Source organism: Fusarium odoratissimum (assembly GCF_000260195.1).
Source record: "Fusarium odoratissimum NRRL 54006 unplaced genomic scaffold supercont1.7, whole genome shotgun sequence".
NCBI classification, from domain to species: Eukaryota; Fungi; Ascomycota; class Sordariomycetes; order Hypocreales; family Nectriaceae; genus Fusarium; species Fusarium odoratissimum.
Window position 1 is genome coordinate 738,535 of NW_022158693.1, and position 15,342 is coordinate 753,876.

The following is a 15,342-nucleotide window of genomic DNA, read 5'->3' on the forward strand; positions in this document are numbered from 1 at the left end:
TTGTTTACAGGACACGAACTACTGTCTGCCCCGTGACAGTCACCAAGACCATCGCCGGTGAGGTTGTCACTCAGACATACACAACCACCAGCGTCATCGAGGAGGTCGTCAAGTCCACTGACTACGAGCACGTTAAGCAGCCCGATGTGACCAAGTTTGAGACCGATGTTGTCTACCACACCAAGACCAATGTCTACCCAGTCACCGTCACCAACACTATTGCCGGCGAGGTCATCACCAAGGTCTACACCTCTACTGAGTACGTTGTTGAGAAGGTCCACACCACCGTATACGACCAGGTCAAGAAGCCCGATGTTACCAAGCACGAGACAGATGTTGTCTACCACACCAAGTACGAGGTTTATCCCGTCACTGTCACCAAGACCGTTGAGGGTGAGGTTATCACCAACGTTATCACTTCCACTTCTGTCATCGTCGAAAAGGTTGCCACTACCGTGCCCGCTGTCGAGACCATTGTCAAGACCATTGGCAAGGGCGAGGTCGTCACCCAGTACTCCAAGATTTACCACACCGTAGGTGGCGGTACCGTCTACGAGACTGTCGCTCCTCAGCCCACCACTGTCCAGGCTCCCGAGACCGAGGTCGTCACCCAGCCTGAGGTCACCGTCCCTGCCACTCCCACCATCGCCCCTAAACCCGTTGCTACTGGCGCTGCCGCCGCCAAAAAGGCTCCCGTCTTTGCCTTCATGGCTGGTATCCTCGGTGCCGTCGCTCTCATCTAAAAAGCATGAGTCATTTAACTCAAACCCAATAGCGCCGCCGGATTGGTTCTTGTTTTATTCTTTTTTACCCCTTTACTTCTCGTAAAAATCGCTTGTCCCTGGCAGCAGAGCACAGACTATTTAATTCATCGCGAGCCGTTGGAATCGCATACGTACACTCCTTTGCAGGACATGGCGAGGTAGAATTGGGAGGATGCTTATTTTGGTGTATTTAATGTCGCGGAAGAGGGTGGTTTGTTATTCCTTATCTTCACTTCTAATGTATATATTGATCTCTTGGCTTATATGATGATATATGGGAGGGCACGAGATAGGATAGGATAGGATAGGATATGTAGTTAATCTGGAGACGTGTCGTTGGACTATCTATGCCTTCTCTAATGCTTCCTTGTGGTACCTGGCCATGACTATTCATGGCGATCACTACTGAATACGACAATGGCTTAAAGTATAAGCTTAGACTTAAGGACGATTAAGTTCACCCGGAAACCTTAGTTTGACAACCCGTACTATAAATCGAAAGGCTGGAAAGGCGTTGAGGCTTGACGCCTTTATGTTCTATTAATGGTCATTTCGAAGATGCTCTGAACGCATGTGAGAACAAATGAACCTCCAACCTTAATCTTTCTTGCCAAGATCCAACGAAGATCTTCTAGAAATACCCCTTTTGTCTGTACCGTGGCCATCGCCCAACCTCCCTAATCTCACCAAAGCTCTGTCCACGCCTGTCCATGTCTGAGGTTCAAATAACCTCGCCCCAGAGAGCAAGAGAAGCTCTAACCTTAAACCAAGGTGCTAGAAAGAATTAGTCCAGACTCCCCCTACACAATACTGAACTTAACTAAGTCTTTTTTTCTTCTTTTTTCTTTTTCGTTTAGAGTACGTCCCAAGTTTCTTGCTTCTTCTAGCTTGGATTATATATAAACCCGATGATCTTTTGTGTATACCCTCAGTCACGAAGAAATCTCTAGTGTAGGTAGAAGTGAGCGACTGGTGGCGTTCAAAAAGATGGTTGGCTTTGTAGATCTTCGAGTCCCTCCAATGCCATTTCAACATCATGATCATCGGTGGTGCTCACGTCCAGCGGTACCGTGAAAGTACTTGTGACGAGGGGAATGGATAGAGGTTCATCGGGGTTATAGACGATACCGAAATATTCCTGCCCCAAAAGGCAATCTTTGATGCAGTATCGTCGGAACTCCTTTGTGATATACACCTCCGAGATGTGGCATGTATCCTTGATGCAGGTTGGACTTGTGGGGAGGACTATCTATCTGTTAGCTTTTGCTTTCCCAGTGAAGGGGAAAGGGGTTGACCAACTGTCTCGAACGAGAACAGCGTTCCGGTGATCCGAACATGTTTCTGTCTGGTGCAGCTGGACATGATAGTTTGAACCACTCCGTGGGGAAAACGTAGCCTCCCAGGAGACATTTGCTAAGTTTGCCCCTGAACCAGTCTCAAAGTTCAGATTCAGCACCTTAGAGTGAAGCTCTTCTCGTGTATAGTCCAGCAACCTCCGTCTCGCAATGGCTTTTTGTCGGTCAAAGGACTCTTTGCCAATGACGACCTGCTTGAGGACGAAATGAAACAGGATGCTCGGAATTGCCACCATCAAATCCGCCAGTGACGCATCTCTCAGAACGTCAAAGCTCAGCCCCAAATTTCTCCGATCGAGCCACTTGTTGGGTACTCTGACGACATCATCGTCAACTAAAATAGTCCAATGAGGAAACCGTAGTGCGTCGAAAAACATGACGCGGAGAGTTTCTGTATGTTTACATGCAAATAGACAGGACTGAAGAGCCTTGTCGACAAATACGGCGAATTGAGTATCAGGTATAGAAACTGGCTCTTCTTTAAGCAATCGAGGAATATGATTGTACAACTTTCTATAGAACGTGTTGTAGGGCTTCAAGATAGACCAGTACGAGTCTGGCAATTCTACTGCCTGTCGACCAAAGTTCGGGAGATTGATTTCGTATTCGGGGTTCTATTCAAGGATTGTTAGCAAGCACATACCAAGCCGAAAGCCTTAGCAATCCAGGACACACCGGCCTTGAGCTGGTGGGATAGTACCACTTTGAGCGATCAAGAAATAGATAATCTCCGAGAAGAAAGATGGTGTCTCTCTTGATGAATTGTGCCGCCAGCTCAACATCTCCCCAGCCCCAGTCGTCGAGCAAGCTGCTGAGGTGCCCCACGAGATGAGGTCTCTGCTTCAACGCCAGATCCTAGATGGACATGATAGCTTGACACTCTTCCTCAAGCGAACTCATGTGCTTCATCTTCTCATTTGGAGTTCCGTAGAGGATGTTGTAACCGAATCTGAGCGGCCTCTCCGACAAGCTGGCATAACCCCTGCGGGTCGTGTCACTCAGGAGAAAACCTTTGAGGTAGATTTTGCCACGAAGCTTGGAATCGAGGATCAGATCACCCATCTCAGTCTTGACGATATAATCATCCTTGATTTCCTGTAGAAACAAGGCGGGTTCGCACCACGTGTTGAACTCTTTGGGGGTGACCTTCGAACGGTATATGTATCTGCCTCGCCCGCCTCTCCCTAGTGCGTTACTGTCAGCGCCGATGGTGAAGATGGTGTCAGTTTTCGGATGCGGCTGAAACGGGACATATCGGCTGCCCTGTGGGACTGTAGATCGTCGAAACTCGTTGATTTTGTCTTGGTTCATGGCTGTAAGAAAGGCCTTGAGCCCGCCATCTGGGTCAAAGTTGAACTTGTATTTGTAACTACCCGTTCTGCAGGTGACACCATGGTTTGTACCGGCTCCTAAAAAGTTGAGAACGGCTCTTCCCAAGCCGAGCTCTGGACGGTGGGTGAATCGAACATCTCGGGGTTCCTTGGGGGGCTCGACGTCAGGGAGTACCATCTTCGGCTGCAGAGTCACGTCTCGTACGGCGACTGTAACGGTGCCGCCCTTGCCATCTCTGCTGTTCATGAAGTGAATATAACCAAGCGGTTTTCCAGATCCATCTTGCGCAGTGAAAGCGAACTCCGCGGGGATCTTTGCATCGGGAGGGTTTCCACGCTTTTCCATGGCGACGTTAAAGTCGGTCAGCTGCAAGCCAAAAGACTCGATGATTCTGTCTTTCCTATAACAAGTCATGTCAGCTTCAGTGATCAGGCTTAGATATTACTGTGACTTACCACCAACGGAGTAGCTCGCAGAATGACTCTTGGGCCGTCAAGCGGGGGTTCTGAGCTGTGAGCCCAGTACTCATGACGCATCTTGGTGCAATTTGGTCCAGCGTAGGTATTCCCTTTCTCTCTTCTTTCTTTTCGGCGGGAACGGCATCTATGATTATCTCATCCTGCGCGAGTGCATCGCCGAGTGTTGGATCACTCTCGGAATTGTTCTGGCCTGACATCTTCAAAGTATGGTCGAGGAACTAAGCCGCCAGGCATACAAAAAATGACAAGAAATGGAATATAAAAGGTGAGAAATTATGGCATATTTGAGAAGTTCTAAAGACTGCTCATCTTGGTCGGCCACGGATGTAGATGTAGGAATAGTACGATGGAACGGGAACCCGCTTCAGCAGCCGGAAAGGAAACGCAGACTCCCACTGAGCAGACCTAGACCGCCCGCCCTAAGTAGCATGTATTGTATTTTTATGTAATACCCGTCCAGAGAAAAGAAACATAAGCCAGAACCCATTAATACTCAACTGCCACAGAGTACCAAGCCACATTCACACTACTGCGAGTATAGCTTCCTGAACTCCTTTGCAGCTGAAGAAATCATTTTCAACTCCTTCTTCAGGATTCCTTCATAGACGTCTCGGCCAAAGGTGTCCTTGATATTTCTAGAGTACCAACGCATGCGTTCATGCGAGGATATCGCCCTACAACCGGTCTTGTCATGCTCATCTGCAACATTATTGAAGAACGTAGCGACCGCTTCCTTGTTGACATCTTGGTGCTTGCCTGAAGCCACGGGCCACAGCACTTGGTCTACCACAGGCTATGATGAAGTTATCGTTAGTCGTGCTATAGAAACAAGAGCATAGTCTGTTACTTACAAGCCCTTCTTCCAACCCAGATTTCTCTATTGCCTTCCACTTGGAGTCGTACCGTTTCAAAGCCTTCAGGGGATGAACATCATCATCGTCACTACTATCGCTCTCTGAGTCCGAGTCAGACTCAAACTCAGACCCAGACTCAGAAGGGATGTCTCTGGCTTGAAGCCGGCGCCCAGATCTCCCCGAGTTCGCGGCAGATCCTTCGGCTAACTCGGCTCCTCGACGAGTCACAGGAAGCGGAAATGGAGTGAAGAACTGGACGGTTGTCTTCCGAAGAATGCCGGGCCGCTTCTGGGGAGCGGGCTTCTCCCGCTGGTTCATGTTAAGAGTCAAGCACGATAACGTGAACAGGACAGTTACATACCTTGATTCGGGCCGCCTCTGCTTCCTTCGCCGCCTCCGCTGCATCTTGAAACTTCTGCGAAGCATCCTCTAGCTCCTTATCGAAATCAGTGTGCTTGTGGTGATGGCACAGAAGGAGTCTCACAGCCTCTTCTAGGCGTGGATGGTCAGCCCGCTGCTCCAAGGGAACACTGTTCAACCGCATCATGAGGTGCTCATGCTCCCTCACTTTGGCGACACCTATGACCATGTTACAGGGGCGACCTTGTGACCTTGCGAAGCCAATACATTTAACTCCTTCCCGATAGCTATGTGGAAACACAGTTTTCGAGTCCAGAATTTGATCCGACGCAGTGGCCATGACGGCGTCCTAGAGACAGATAGGGGCTGCGATGAACGATCGATAGGTAAGATGACCGATGAAGATATAGCGTTGGTCCAGACAATGTTATTAGTGATTGGCTATTGCTCAGCAGCAAGATGATATCTAGTGACCAGGAGACTCAGGGGCATACCATTCAACTTATACCGGGGACTCAATACACTAAAGCAGAAATGTTCTTTGAGACTCTGATATCAGTCATCCATTAACCTCAAACAGCATGCTGCCGGCTTCCATGACATGGCTCAGCCATGTCGTTGAATGAACAAAGACCCTGCATCCTCATGTCTATTTTAGAGTCCGCAGCTAACATGTCCACAAAGTGATATCTGATGGAGCTTGTCTTACGGGAAACGCGAAGTCGACGGAGCGTTGGCTTGTCTTCACTAGAAATACTATAACTAATTAAGATCTACCAATAGAACGACTCATGGAAATGGAATTCATTGCTCGGATCAGACGGTGCTCTCCCCGACGGCAAGCTGCAGGCACTATACCAAATTCCCGATTGTCACATTCATGCATGGTAGGGGTGTTGTGACCTCCACAAAGCAAACATTTCACTGAGACGTTTACCCATGGACTTGTCCACAGTCATGAAATGAACAAGTGGCATTAGAATGATGGTATCCTGCAGTGTCAGCGTGTCCAACATCTGAGTGTCTACCTCGTGTATATGCAGCTTGCCCCATATTCAAGCTACAAAAGATGAAAGGGTCCATTTTCCAGGTCTTTACAACCTGAGAAACAGTACTGAAGCCAATACTTTGCTACATTCATTGATAATATGCTCATCCTGGACAAACTGGCTCGCATGCCGGCGGTGAGAATCGGCCACTCTTTGAGACTGAAAATTTACGCGGGAAGTTGCAGGCTATTGGACGGTGAATGGAGTTAAAATGTCTTTTGTCCTTCGCGTTCTAAAATGTGGAGGCTTTGGCACTTCACAGAGGAGATAGTGATCAATGAGTGGGCAGTTGTTTCTCGTAAGGTAGCTTGATGTCGTTGCAAGAGGCTCATGTCACTGATAAGAGTTGATACCCCACCTGCCCACCCCACCTTTCCATACCCCACTTCCCGTCCCAAGCAGGGATCCGGAGTAGTAATTAGTCCGCCCTGCACTTTATTCATGGAGCTTAAGGTAACCTTAGACAAAGCGTCGCATAGCATTCAGAGTATCATATCTCTAACCCGCCAAGGCTCGTCCAATCCATACTCACGACACCTTCACCATGGCACCTGTCGATCGCGTAGACCACAATGCCCTTGAGCGTAGGTATCATGATATTCCGAATCGTCAACGTGCGTTAACCCCCTCGTAGAACAGCTCAAGGACATCATCCAAGATCTATACCAAATAATGGTACAAGTCTCAACTTACGACTCTGTCGGCCGATCCAGTAGAGAAGTTCTCATCAACGAAATGTAACATCTCTTCTCACTCTCCCCTTTGAAACCCCAACTAAGAATATACAGCAAAACCCTCTCCGACTCCCTTCGCACTGTTCACTCCTCCGCCTCTCCCCCAAACAACTTGCCTTCAGTGCCCCCAGAACTTGTCGAGTATGTCGAGCACGGCCGTAACCCAGATATTTACACCCGAGAATTCGTTGAGCTCGTGCGTCGAGGGAACCAGCTTATGCGCGGCAAACTCAACGCCTTTGGAACCTTTCGCGACATCTTGGCGGAGAACATCACCACGGCCATGCCCGAGTTGCGCGACGATGTGGCCCAGGTCGTCGAGGCCACTGGAGGCGTGCCACCTGGAAGGAGAAATGGTGAGCAGCCGCAACAGAATGGCAATGCTACCAACCATGCCTCGTCGTCTGCTGCTTGAGAGGTTGCCAAAATTGGATGACCATGATCATTCACCATGTTGCTCAGGCTACGAGCATGTTTATTTCAAGCGGTTGCGGTTACGGCACCGCGGATTCTATGATACCCCAAGCGAGCGTAATGCCGCGCAACTTAATGCAATATTTCTGGTGCCAGCAGCGTTAAATGCCGTGATTCAATATTTGTCGTCGACAGCTGCCATGAGGAGTTTATATCAACATTGACAAGCAAGCTCACACAATGACAAGGATCATTAGCATTGAGATCTTCATAAATGCGTGGCATGAGCAGAACTTTTGCCGACAACCATCTATTATGCCAAGATGTGACATTATATGCGTGAAACACCCCAGGAACCGATCTAAAGGGTCCGCGACCATCCCAGGCCTTCAAACCCTAATAACAAGCAACTCGCTAACCTCTAGCATTGCTCTGCATTCATTGATGTCTATCCCTAAAATAAACGCCCCAATGGTATGTTGTGTGGCATAGGATGAGTGAAAAGTGCCCAGTATAAGTGCTAGCCGTTCACAACGATAACGGCTTTTTCCTGCCAAAGAGTGGAATGTGCTTCATGCATATATATGCTGAACCAACCAGCGTCAAAATGAGGATCACCACTTGCCAAGGGAGCAAGACAGCTGCCGCCATGAAGAACTTGCCGTATCGTCGTACGGCATCTACCAGCCGGCCATGGGCATCTCGGCGCTGTTCAAGATCATCTCGGAGCTTACTGTTCCGGGGGGGCTGTGGGTGGAAGTCCTCATCGCTGGTGGTTGCATAGTCGTCGTTTTCCTCTTCTTCGCCATCCTCATCCTCGTCTTCTTCGTCATATAAGTCCGCATCCTCATCCTCACTATCCCATAGGTCGTCATCGTCATCATCCGCGCCGGCTGGTCATGAAAAGTTGAAACCGCCGGGGAATCCTCCACGCTGTCTGGGGTCAGCACCACCAAAGTTAAAGTGGGCGCCGCCGCCGCCACCACCGCCGGGGAAGCCTCCAGCAGATCGGAAACCACCGCCGCCGAAACCACCCTGCTGGCCCATCATGCTGAAGAGGATTTCCGGGTCGATGCCGCCCATACCTCCTCCCATGCCGCCGCCACCGAACATGTCGTTGGGATCCATAAGATCATCGCCGTTGTCGTAAGCAGCACGCTTCCTGAAGTGGTGTTAGTAACTTATCTTGCCGGTAGGTTTTAGAGATTACTTACTGAGGGTCGCTCAAGCACTCGTAAGCCTCCTGCAAGTCCTTGAACTTCTCCTCGGCGTGAGGGTCGCCAGGGTTCTTGTCAGGGTGGAGCTTAACAGCCATCTTGCGATAAGCCTTCTTGATCTCGTCACCTGTAGCGGTCTTCTCAACGCCAACGATCTTATAGTAGTCCTTGCGTTGAGCCTTCTTGAGCTCAAGCTCCGCCTTGCGGATTTCTCGCATGATGGTACGGTCCTCTGGATCGAGCTCCTGGATGGCCTTCCACTCCTTAACAGCGTCTTCCCACCTCTCGGCACCACCCAAAGCATTGGCCTTGGTCTTGCGGGCCTTTGTGTAACCAGGGTCAAGGTTAATGGCCCGCTCACAGTCAGCGATGGCATCGTCGTACTGCTTGAGCTTGATCTTGCATTGTGCCCGGTTCTGCAACAGCTTCGAGTTCATGCTCTTATTGGAAGGGTCAATATCCAGAGCATTGGTATACTTCTCGATGGCTTGTTGTAGACGACCTGCCTTGAAGTCGGTATTGCCCTCCTCCTTCATGCGGTCAAGTCTTTGGACAATTCTGAGCCACTTGACAGCATCACGGAAATCAGGATCACAGTTGATAGCCATGCGGAAGAACTGGATAGCCTTATCGTTCTCGCCCTGACCATAGAGAACACGTCCTCGGAGAACAAGAGCCTCAGGGTCCTGGCTGTTGTTTCGGAGGAGGTTCATAGCAATGTTTTGCGCCTCTCCCAATGAGTTTTCCCGTCCCATTAATAGATAAGCCTCTCCACGCATGAGCTGCCACTTGCGGGGCTTGCTGACACCAGGACCCAGGCCGCGTTCAGCCAGGTCAAGAGCATGAAGCACCATGGACATGCCAGATCCAGATCCGCGTGCAAGAATATCACGGGCAGACTGAATATGATGCAACATCTCCTTGGCAGGGGCCATGTCCTTAGCAGATGGTGGGGGGTCAATGCGGTTGAAGGTTGTCATGGCTTCCTCTGGTCGGCCCATAGCAGTATAGATACGGGCCAAGCGTAGAAGAATCTTCGCATTCTGAGGATCATAATCGGCAGCCCTGGAGCAGTCTTCAAGAGCATGCTCATATTGGCCATTAGACATATAAGCAGCAGCTCGGTTGCCTAGATAAGTAGCGGAGAAGGGGAACAGGTCGACAGCTGCGATTGGGTGTCAGCATTTGGAGATGCATTCAGCCAGGCTGAAAAGTCCTGGCAATAAGAAGAGCCTGACGGCAGGTGGCGATGCATACCTTTGCTGTACTGCTCGATAGCCTTGTAGTAATTCTTCTCCTTGAAGAATCGGTTACCAGCAGCCTTGTAGGCTTCAGCATCTTCCTCAGGCGTAATTGTCGGGCTTCCAGGGTTGGATTTATGAGGAGGTGGCGGAGGGGCGCCGTCATCATGACTGGAGCCGTTGGGAATAGGGACGGAAAAGTTGGTCTGGGCTTTCGGGTTGGGAGGAGTAGTTGAACGAGCGCCATTAACAGGCTCGCTGTCGACATCCATGGAGTTACCGTTCATTGCAGCGGCGAGAGCGGATAATCGCTTTCGTTCTTCGGGAGGGAGGTTGAGCGGATGCGTATCGGGCTCGTATTTGTGCCGACGAGAGGAAGAATGGGAGTGAGAATGGCCCGGGTCGGTAGATTGCCTCGACAGTCTAGAAGAACGCGAGGAAGATTTTGTGGACTCGGCGGCGTAAGAAGCGGGCCGAGATAGTCTCTTTGAAGACTTTGAAGGCGACTTGGCTCTCGCTGGAGAAGAAGGCTCCGAGTATGCGGGAGGTTGTTCCGCCGGATCGTGGTTCTCACGATCGCGCTCCTCGAAAGTGGCGGATTTCCTAGTAGAGGAAAGAGGAGGAGGAGGAGTGGAGGAGGACGTTGGCTTCTTGCCGCTACCAAAGAAGTTCTTCATTTGAGCCAAACAAAGTTTGGTTCAGACAGATAGAAAACTAATACTTTTAGGTAGACGGGATGGAAGAATCCCCAAGAATCCCCGTAACAAGCTTATGCCGGATACTTTACTTGACCGAGTCGATGCCCTAAACGGGCGTTAAGGAAAAAACCGAGTTTTTTTTTTTTCGGGGCCGGTCGACTTCCAGTTCCTGGCTGGACTGGACTGGACTGGACTTTATTACTGGTGGCTCCGGGAACGGTCGTGCGGCTCTGAGCCTAAAAGGGGTCGAGTCAAGTTAAGTGTGGTGGGAATGCCGAATACCTTACTAGACAGACGGAGGAGGACCGGAGCAGTGATGATAGATGATGAAGAGTCAAAGCATAGGTTCCTAGGAATACAGAGATAAGGAAGAAGTAAAAGAGTCACAAAATGACAAGCAGATGAGAACAAAACTCAAGCAGATGACAAAAAGGTGATCCAGAGAAAACAAAAAAACAAGTCGGGGGCAGGGAAGAGGAAAGTGATGAGATGATGAAGGAAAAGAACCCTTGTTGAACCAATACGCAGAGCACAGCCTGAACCAGCATTCAGCTGCTAATTAGTTTGAGTCCTTCAGTTAATATGAGATGAGCGAACCGGGCTATGACAGTGACAAGTGACGAGTGACAAGCGACAACGGCCATGTCAATCCCAACCCAGCCCAGCAGATTTATCAGCCGCTCTCGACAGAGGCCAAAAGCCCGAACTAGGATAGATAGGACTATGTGTCAAAATCGACGCAACTGCCTGATTTCCTAGTGCAGTAACCCGTTTTCCAAATCTCAGCCTGTCGGATCACTCCAAATGTAAAAAAAGGCTGGGTTCTGCAGGTGTCTGTGGTTGCCGGCTCACCACGGGAGCCTGAGCGTTTAAGTTAGGTTGACCACTGAGACATAGCCTGGTCTGGCCTGAATAAATCTAATGAGAATAAAATAAAATTGTGTATCGTACTGCCGGAATCACGTCAATGTCAGTGTAAGACTGTCATTTCATTCCATCGGTTCTCGGAGACTTTGGCAACACAGGATATGTTTGCCTGCTGTGCGAGTATCTTGTACTTCGTTCCCCAGTGACAGTGACAGTGACAGATTTCAATTCAACCCATTCAATATGCCTGGTCGCCACGCGCTTTCAACCCCCACCGCGGAAGGGACCTTGTCTGTCTGGAATTATACCGGACCACAGATCAGAACCAATTAAGCAAGGACCATGTGTAATGACAATTCAATTGACAGAAAATATGATAGGGGTTCTTGAGTCTAATTCTGCATGTTAGTAGTGAGTTGTCCTCATTGACGTTGAGCCAACCAAGCTAGTCCGTACAAGAGGTTGGGAATAGTCCATCAATCTCAAACTACCGCCTATGACAGCATCAGAAGGATCAAAACTTGTCTTTACAGCATTGCCCAAATGACAGGCTCCGCAATCACCGATCAATGACAGAATGTCACAACTCAAGACCAAGGCACAGAAGAAAAACAAAGAGATAGACAAAATAATCCGTCAGTTAATTTGCAGCTGTCAACGTCTCACCCCGCGTAAACTCAACTAATCGTTTTAGTGTCCGTGGTCAGGCCCCGGCCCGCAAATGACTAACCTAATATCGAGGACTTGCGCTTATCCAAACGTCATCTCTTCTAGAAGGTTCAGTGGGGCCCAGGACCCTTGACAACGTTTCTCCAGCCATCCTCGATTCTTACAGGTTGCTTTTAGGCGTTCTCACAAGGCTTTCCTGGTCCTCGCCAAACTGCCCAACGCCAGTCACTTTCCTGCAGTCTCACCAGTCTCCATCTCAGTCAAGAAGAGGTGGCGGGTCGATTGCCTGCTCTTGCATCCTTGAGGGGCTTGTTTCGCTTGGCTGCAAATCATTGCAGTCCACGGATATGGATCCGGGGCTGCATTTGTCTATACGCAGACACAGCAAGCTAGGTAGGCATCCATCGTCCAACACATTTGTTTTATACGGATCAGATGGCCGGATGCCTCCAGATGTCTTACTGATTGCCTTACAGAAATCAACAATGAATCTAGAGTACCTTTCTTATTGTCTTTACTAATCTGATCTGTATCAACATAAATGTTCTGTCATCTATCATTAACGTAATTCTTCCACAAGCAACCAAATCGTCCTGGCGGAATGCTGTACCACTTCGGAAAACGCCTAACATTACACAACGATAGTAATATCAATGTTTGCTACGGATTGACATGACACAAAGTAAGAGTCTCAAGATGGACAGTGTTAACCTGGCAGGAAATGTCCGCGTAGCCGAGGACACTGACATTTATACTATACAAAACCGTGTCACTCAAGAGGTAACACAAATCCACATCTAGGGATACTCCGTTTTAGGTCTCGCATTGGCTGCTCATATAATATATTCTCGATATTTTCGAGATCCTCATCGTCTTTCTTGCTCCTCATTCACGGTGTAACCTTAGCAGATGGAAAGGCTATGTCCCGAAGCTGTATTCGTTCTTTACATTCTTCGTGCTCACATAGCCCTAAACTGTTTGAATGGGAGGTAAGCGAGTTGTTTAAGATTTCAAGTCCAATGAGAATCCCGCGCTGTTGTTCGACTGATGGCGACGCCCTATCGTGTCCATCACCAACAACCTTCAGGAGGGATATCCTCTCAACTGTATGCGTAGAATGTCAAATGGTTGAGAAACCACACTGTCAAGTCGCTGTTTAGTTGTTCGGGCAATATGCCGTACCCTGAAATCCCGAGCTCTACTGAGAGCGTCAGAATCCCCAGTCTTGAACCCCCTTCTGTCTGGAGAGGGTTATAGTTGGCCATGAAGCTATGAGGGTAAGCCGAGTCCTCATTGAATGTTTTTAAGAATGGAGTCAAAAGCCAATGCTATACTCTTGGAATAAGAAGTCTCAATATTGAGTAATTAATCGTGTTCTCATTCGATGTCCTATGCTGTTACCAAGTGCTATCCCAACCATAAACCATACCCATCCAGCCGAGCACCCTTTTCCGTTACAAAAGCCGCCATAAAGTTACATAAAGTAAACCCGAAATAGCTACACTGACTCCTGCCAAACTCTGTGCCCCACAAACCTTATGGTACCCTTGGGTATCCTCAGAGCTGCGCTAGAGGAAATGTGAGTTGATATCGACGGCACCAACACCTAACTGCCTCGAACTGAACGACTTGCATTTGAACGAGCTTGTCACTGCAGAGAAGATATGCTTTACAAACAAACTTAATCATCTCCATTATCATGAGACTGGTTATCCGAACCGTTGTTGGAGCCCATGATAGAGCCAACAAATTCCTGGTACTTGAACACCTCGCCTCTCTTGGCACCAAGATGAGCGTTCATATTGCGGTTGAAAGCTCGTCGTCCAGTGAAACCATTCATGATCTTATCAACTTCACTGGCAGTTAGAGCCTTCTCCCCGGGCTCGGGTGCTGTATCAAGAAGTGCTTTTCGCAGCTCGACCAAGTCGACCTGGCCGCTGTCATCGTCGTCAAAGGCAGAGAAGGCAGACAGCAGCTCAGCGCTTGGTGAAAGTGCTGCAAGTGCGTCGGCAAGCGAGCTGAGGAATACTGCGAGGGTGATCGTCTGGGGTGTTGATGGAGGAAAGAACTTGGATACGTCGGCTGGGTTTGAAGGCAGGCCTATCGAAATTGTCAGCTAGTGTTATCTCATCCATCACTTTAGTTGTTCATACCCAGCTGGTTGAGCATATCCGTAACATCCTCGCGGTTTACAACACCATCGCAATCTCGGTCCATGATCTGGAAAGCATCTCGCAATGTTCGGACTTGGGTTGCTTGCAGTTGCGATAGCGCATTACCATTGCCAAGCGACTTTGACACTGGGGTCCTTGGGGGCACCGGAGACATACGCGAGGGCGAAGAATTCATCTCGTCTCTAACAGGTGTCTTGGCCTTTGGTGTCCAGCTGGGTTGTGTGCTTGTGGGAGTTGTTGGTCTAGCAAAGCGCGAAGTCGAGCCGAAAGGTCCTGCCTTTGTCGGTGATCCGGTGGGTGTAGTGTGTCTTAGGGGAGAGGGCGATGCAGGTGATTCGGCGCGACGAAATGGAGAGCTTCGAGTAGGTGAAGAGCCATAGCCCAGAGGAGAGGGCTTGTATGTTACCGGCACAGACTGAAAACAACGGCGTTAGCTGGGACGGGCGTCACTTGTCAGGGATTCTCCGTCATGGAAGAAGTACCATTGTGCTCAACGTGGGTCCGGCGAGCGGAGATGGACAATAAACAGGTTTGTGAGAAGACGAGGAAGAGAAAGGCGATAATTTGACGTTGATAAGTGAAAATTAAGATAGAACGTATCGTGGAAATGATCAATTGGCCGTGGGATGGATATAGATAACCGTTGTCGTCATTGGGAAAGAATTGAGGTTGTAATGCGCTTTAACGAGGTGTGATCCAAAGTAAACAATGAAAGTGGTTCCCACGGAGATGCATGATAAACGCCACGAATTGTGCCACGAAGAGTTGAGCCACATGTGAAAGCCAAGATTGGAGGGTCATGGCACTCGCATGGCGCTAACGAGCATGGGGGTGTGCTCCAACCACAAGCTGAAAGCTGCAATTCAGGGGACGCAAGGGAACGAGACGACCCTTTTTCTTAGTGGGGAGCATTTTGAGTGGACGAGGTTTGTGCTCTGCTGACACTTTTTCAGCTTGAACATTTTCTATTGAATGGTAAAGATCCAATAACTTGATAGAGATGATATTGCGATCAGAAGAAATCTCAATTAAAGAGGTCAGCCGAAAACATATTTGCGCTGCTCTTAGACTTGACCAACCGCTTTCAGTTTCAGGGGCTAGCAACTATTAAAATGGGAATGAGGGGGAGAAAGGT

The 15,342-nt window shown here is 49.2% G+C and overlaps 6 protein-coding genes across 9 annotated transcripts in view; 2 read left to right on the forward strand and 4 right to left on the reverse strand.

Moving 5' to 3' along the window:
* Window positions 1-1,112, forward strand: part of FOIG_05526 (uncharacterized protein) — a 4,519-nt gene extending 3,407 nt beyond the window's left edge. For all 3 annotated transcript variants that reach the window (XM_031204156.1, XM_031204157.1, XM_031204158.1), the window contains one exon: window positions 63-1,112. In XM_031204156.1, coding sequence (XP_031065985.1) covers window positions 63-743 — 681 coding nt within the window. In that variant the 3' untranslated portion in view covers window positions 744-1,112. The remainder of the gene's footprint in view (window positions 1-62) is intronic.
* Window positions 1,113-1,246: 134 nt separating this feature from the next.
* On the reverse strand, window positions 1,247-4,127 carry FOIG_05527 (uncharacterized protein; the record flags this gene model as incomplete). The annotated part of the gene is made up of 5 exons (XM_031204159.1): window positions 1,247-2,009; window positions 2,064-2,733; window positions 2,795-2,930; window positions 2,985-3,851; window positions 3,907-4,127. The coding sequence occupies 5 exons, from the start codon at window positions 4,125-4,127 to the stop codon at window positions 1,744-1,746; spliced, it is 2,160 nt and encodes a 719-aa protein (XP_031065988.1). The 3' UTR covers window positions 1,247-1,743.
* A 329-nt stretch (window positions 4,128-4,456) lies between these two features.
* On the reverse strand, window positions 4,457-5,373 carry FOIG_05528 (uncharacterized protein; the record flags this gene model as incomplete). The annotated part of the gene is made up of 3 exons (XM_031204160.1): window positions 4,457-4,723; window positions 4,782-5,093; window positions 5,146-5,373. 3 exons carry the CDS (start codon window positions 5,371-5,373, stop codon window positions 4,457-4,459), a joined length of 807 nt encoding a protein of 268 aa, XP_031065989.1.
* A 1,272-nt stretch (window positions 5,374-6,645) lies between these two features.
* Window positions 6,646-7,677, forward strand: FOIG_05529 (uncharacterized protein). The gene is made up of 3 exons (XM_031204161.1): window positions 6,646-6,777; window positions 6,828-6,930; window positions 6,982-7,677. The coding sequence occupies exons 1-3, from the start codon at window positions 6,738-6,740 to the stop codon at window positions 7,340-7,342; spliced, it is 504 nt and encodes a 167-aa protein (XP_031065990.1). The 5' UTR covers window positions 6,646-6,737; the 3' UTR covers window positions 7,343-7,677.
* FOIG_05530 (DnaJ like subfamily C member 7) lies at window positions 7,378-11,125 on the reverse strand. Its single transcript, XM_031204162.1, has 3 exons — window positions 9,816-11,125; window positions 8,556-9,723; window positions 7,378-8,503 (listed from the first exon to the last, which is right to left on the reverse strand). The coding sequence occupies exons 1-3, from the start codon at window positions 10,474-10,476 to the stop codon at window positions 8,239-8,241; spliced, it is 2,094 nt and encodes a 697-aa protein (XP_031065991.1). The 5' UTR covers window positions 10,477-11,125; the 3' UTR covers window positions 7,378-8,238.
* A 2,241-nt stretch (window positions 11,126-13,366) lies between these two features.
* On the reverse strand, window positions 13,367-14,995 carry FOIG_05531 (uncharacterized protein). 2 transcript variants are annotated; one of them, XM_031204163.1, is made up of 3 exons: window positions 14,690-14,995; window positions 14,187-14,622; window positions 13,367-14,133 (listed from the first exon to the last, which is right to left on the reverse strand). In XM_031204163.1, exons 1-3 carry the CDS (start codon window positions 14,690-14,692, stop codon window positions 13,715-13,717), a joined length of 858 nt encoding a protein of 285 aa, XP_031065992.1. In that variant the 5' UTR covers window positions 14,693-14,995; the 3' UTR covers window positions 13,367-13,714. The 2 variants fall into 2 exon arrangements, with proteins under 2 accessions (XP_031065992.1, XP_031065993.1); XM_031204164.1 differs by lacking the exon at window positions 14,690-14,995 and having other exon boundaries at window positions 14,187-14,653.
* Window positions 14,996-15,342: the final 347 nt, after the last annotated feature.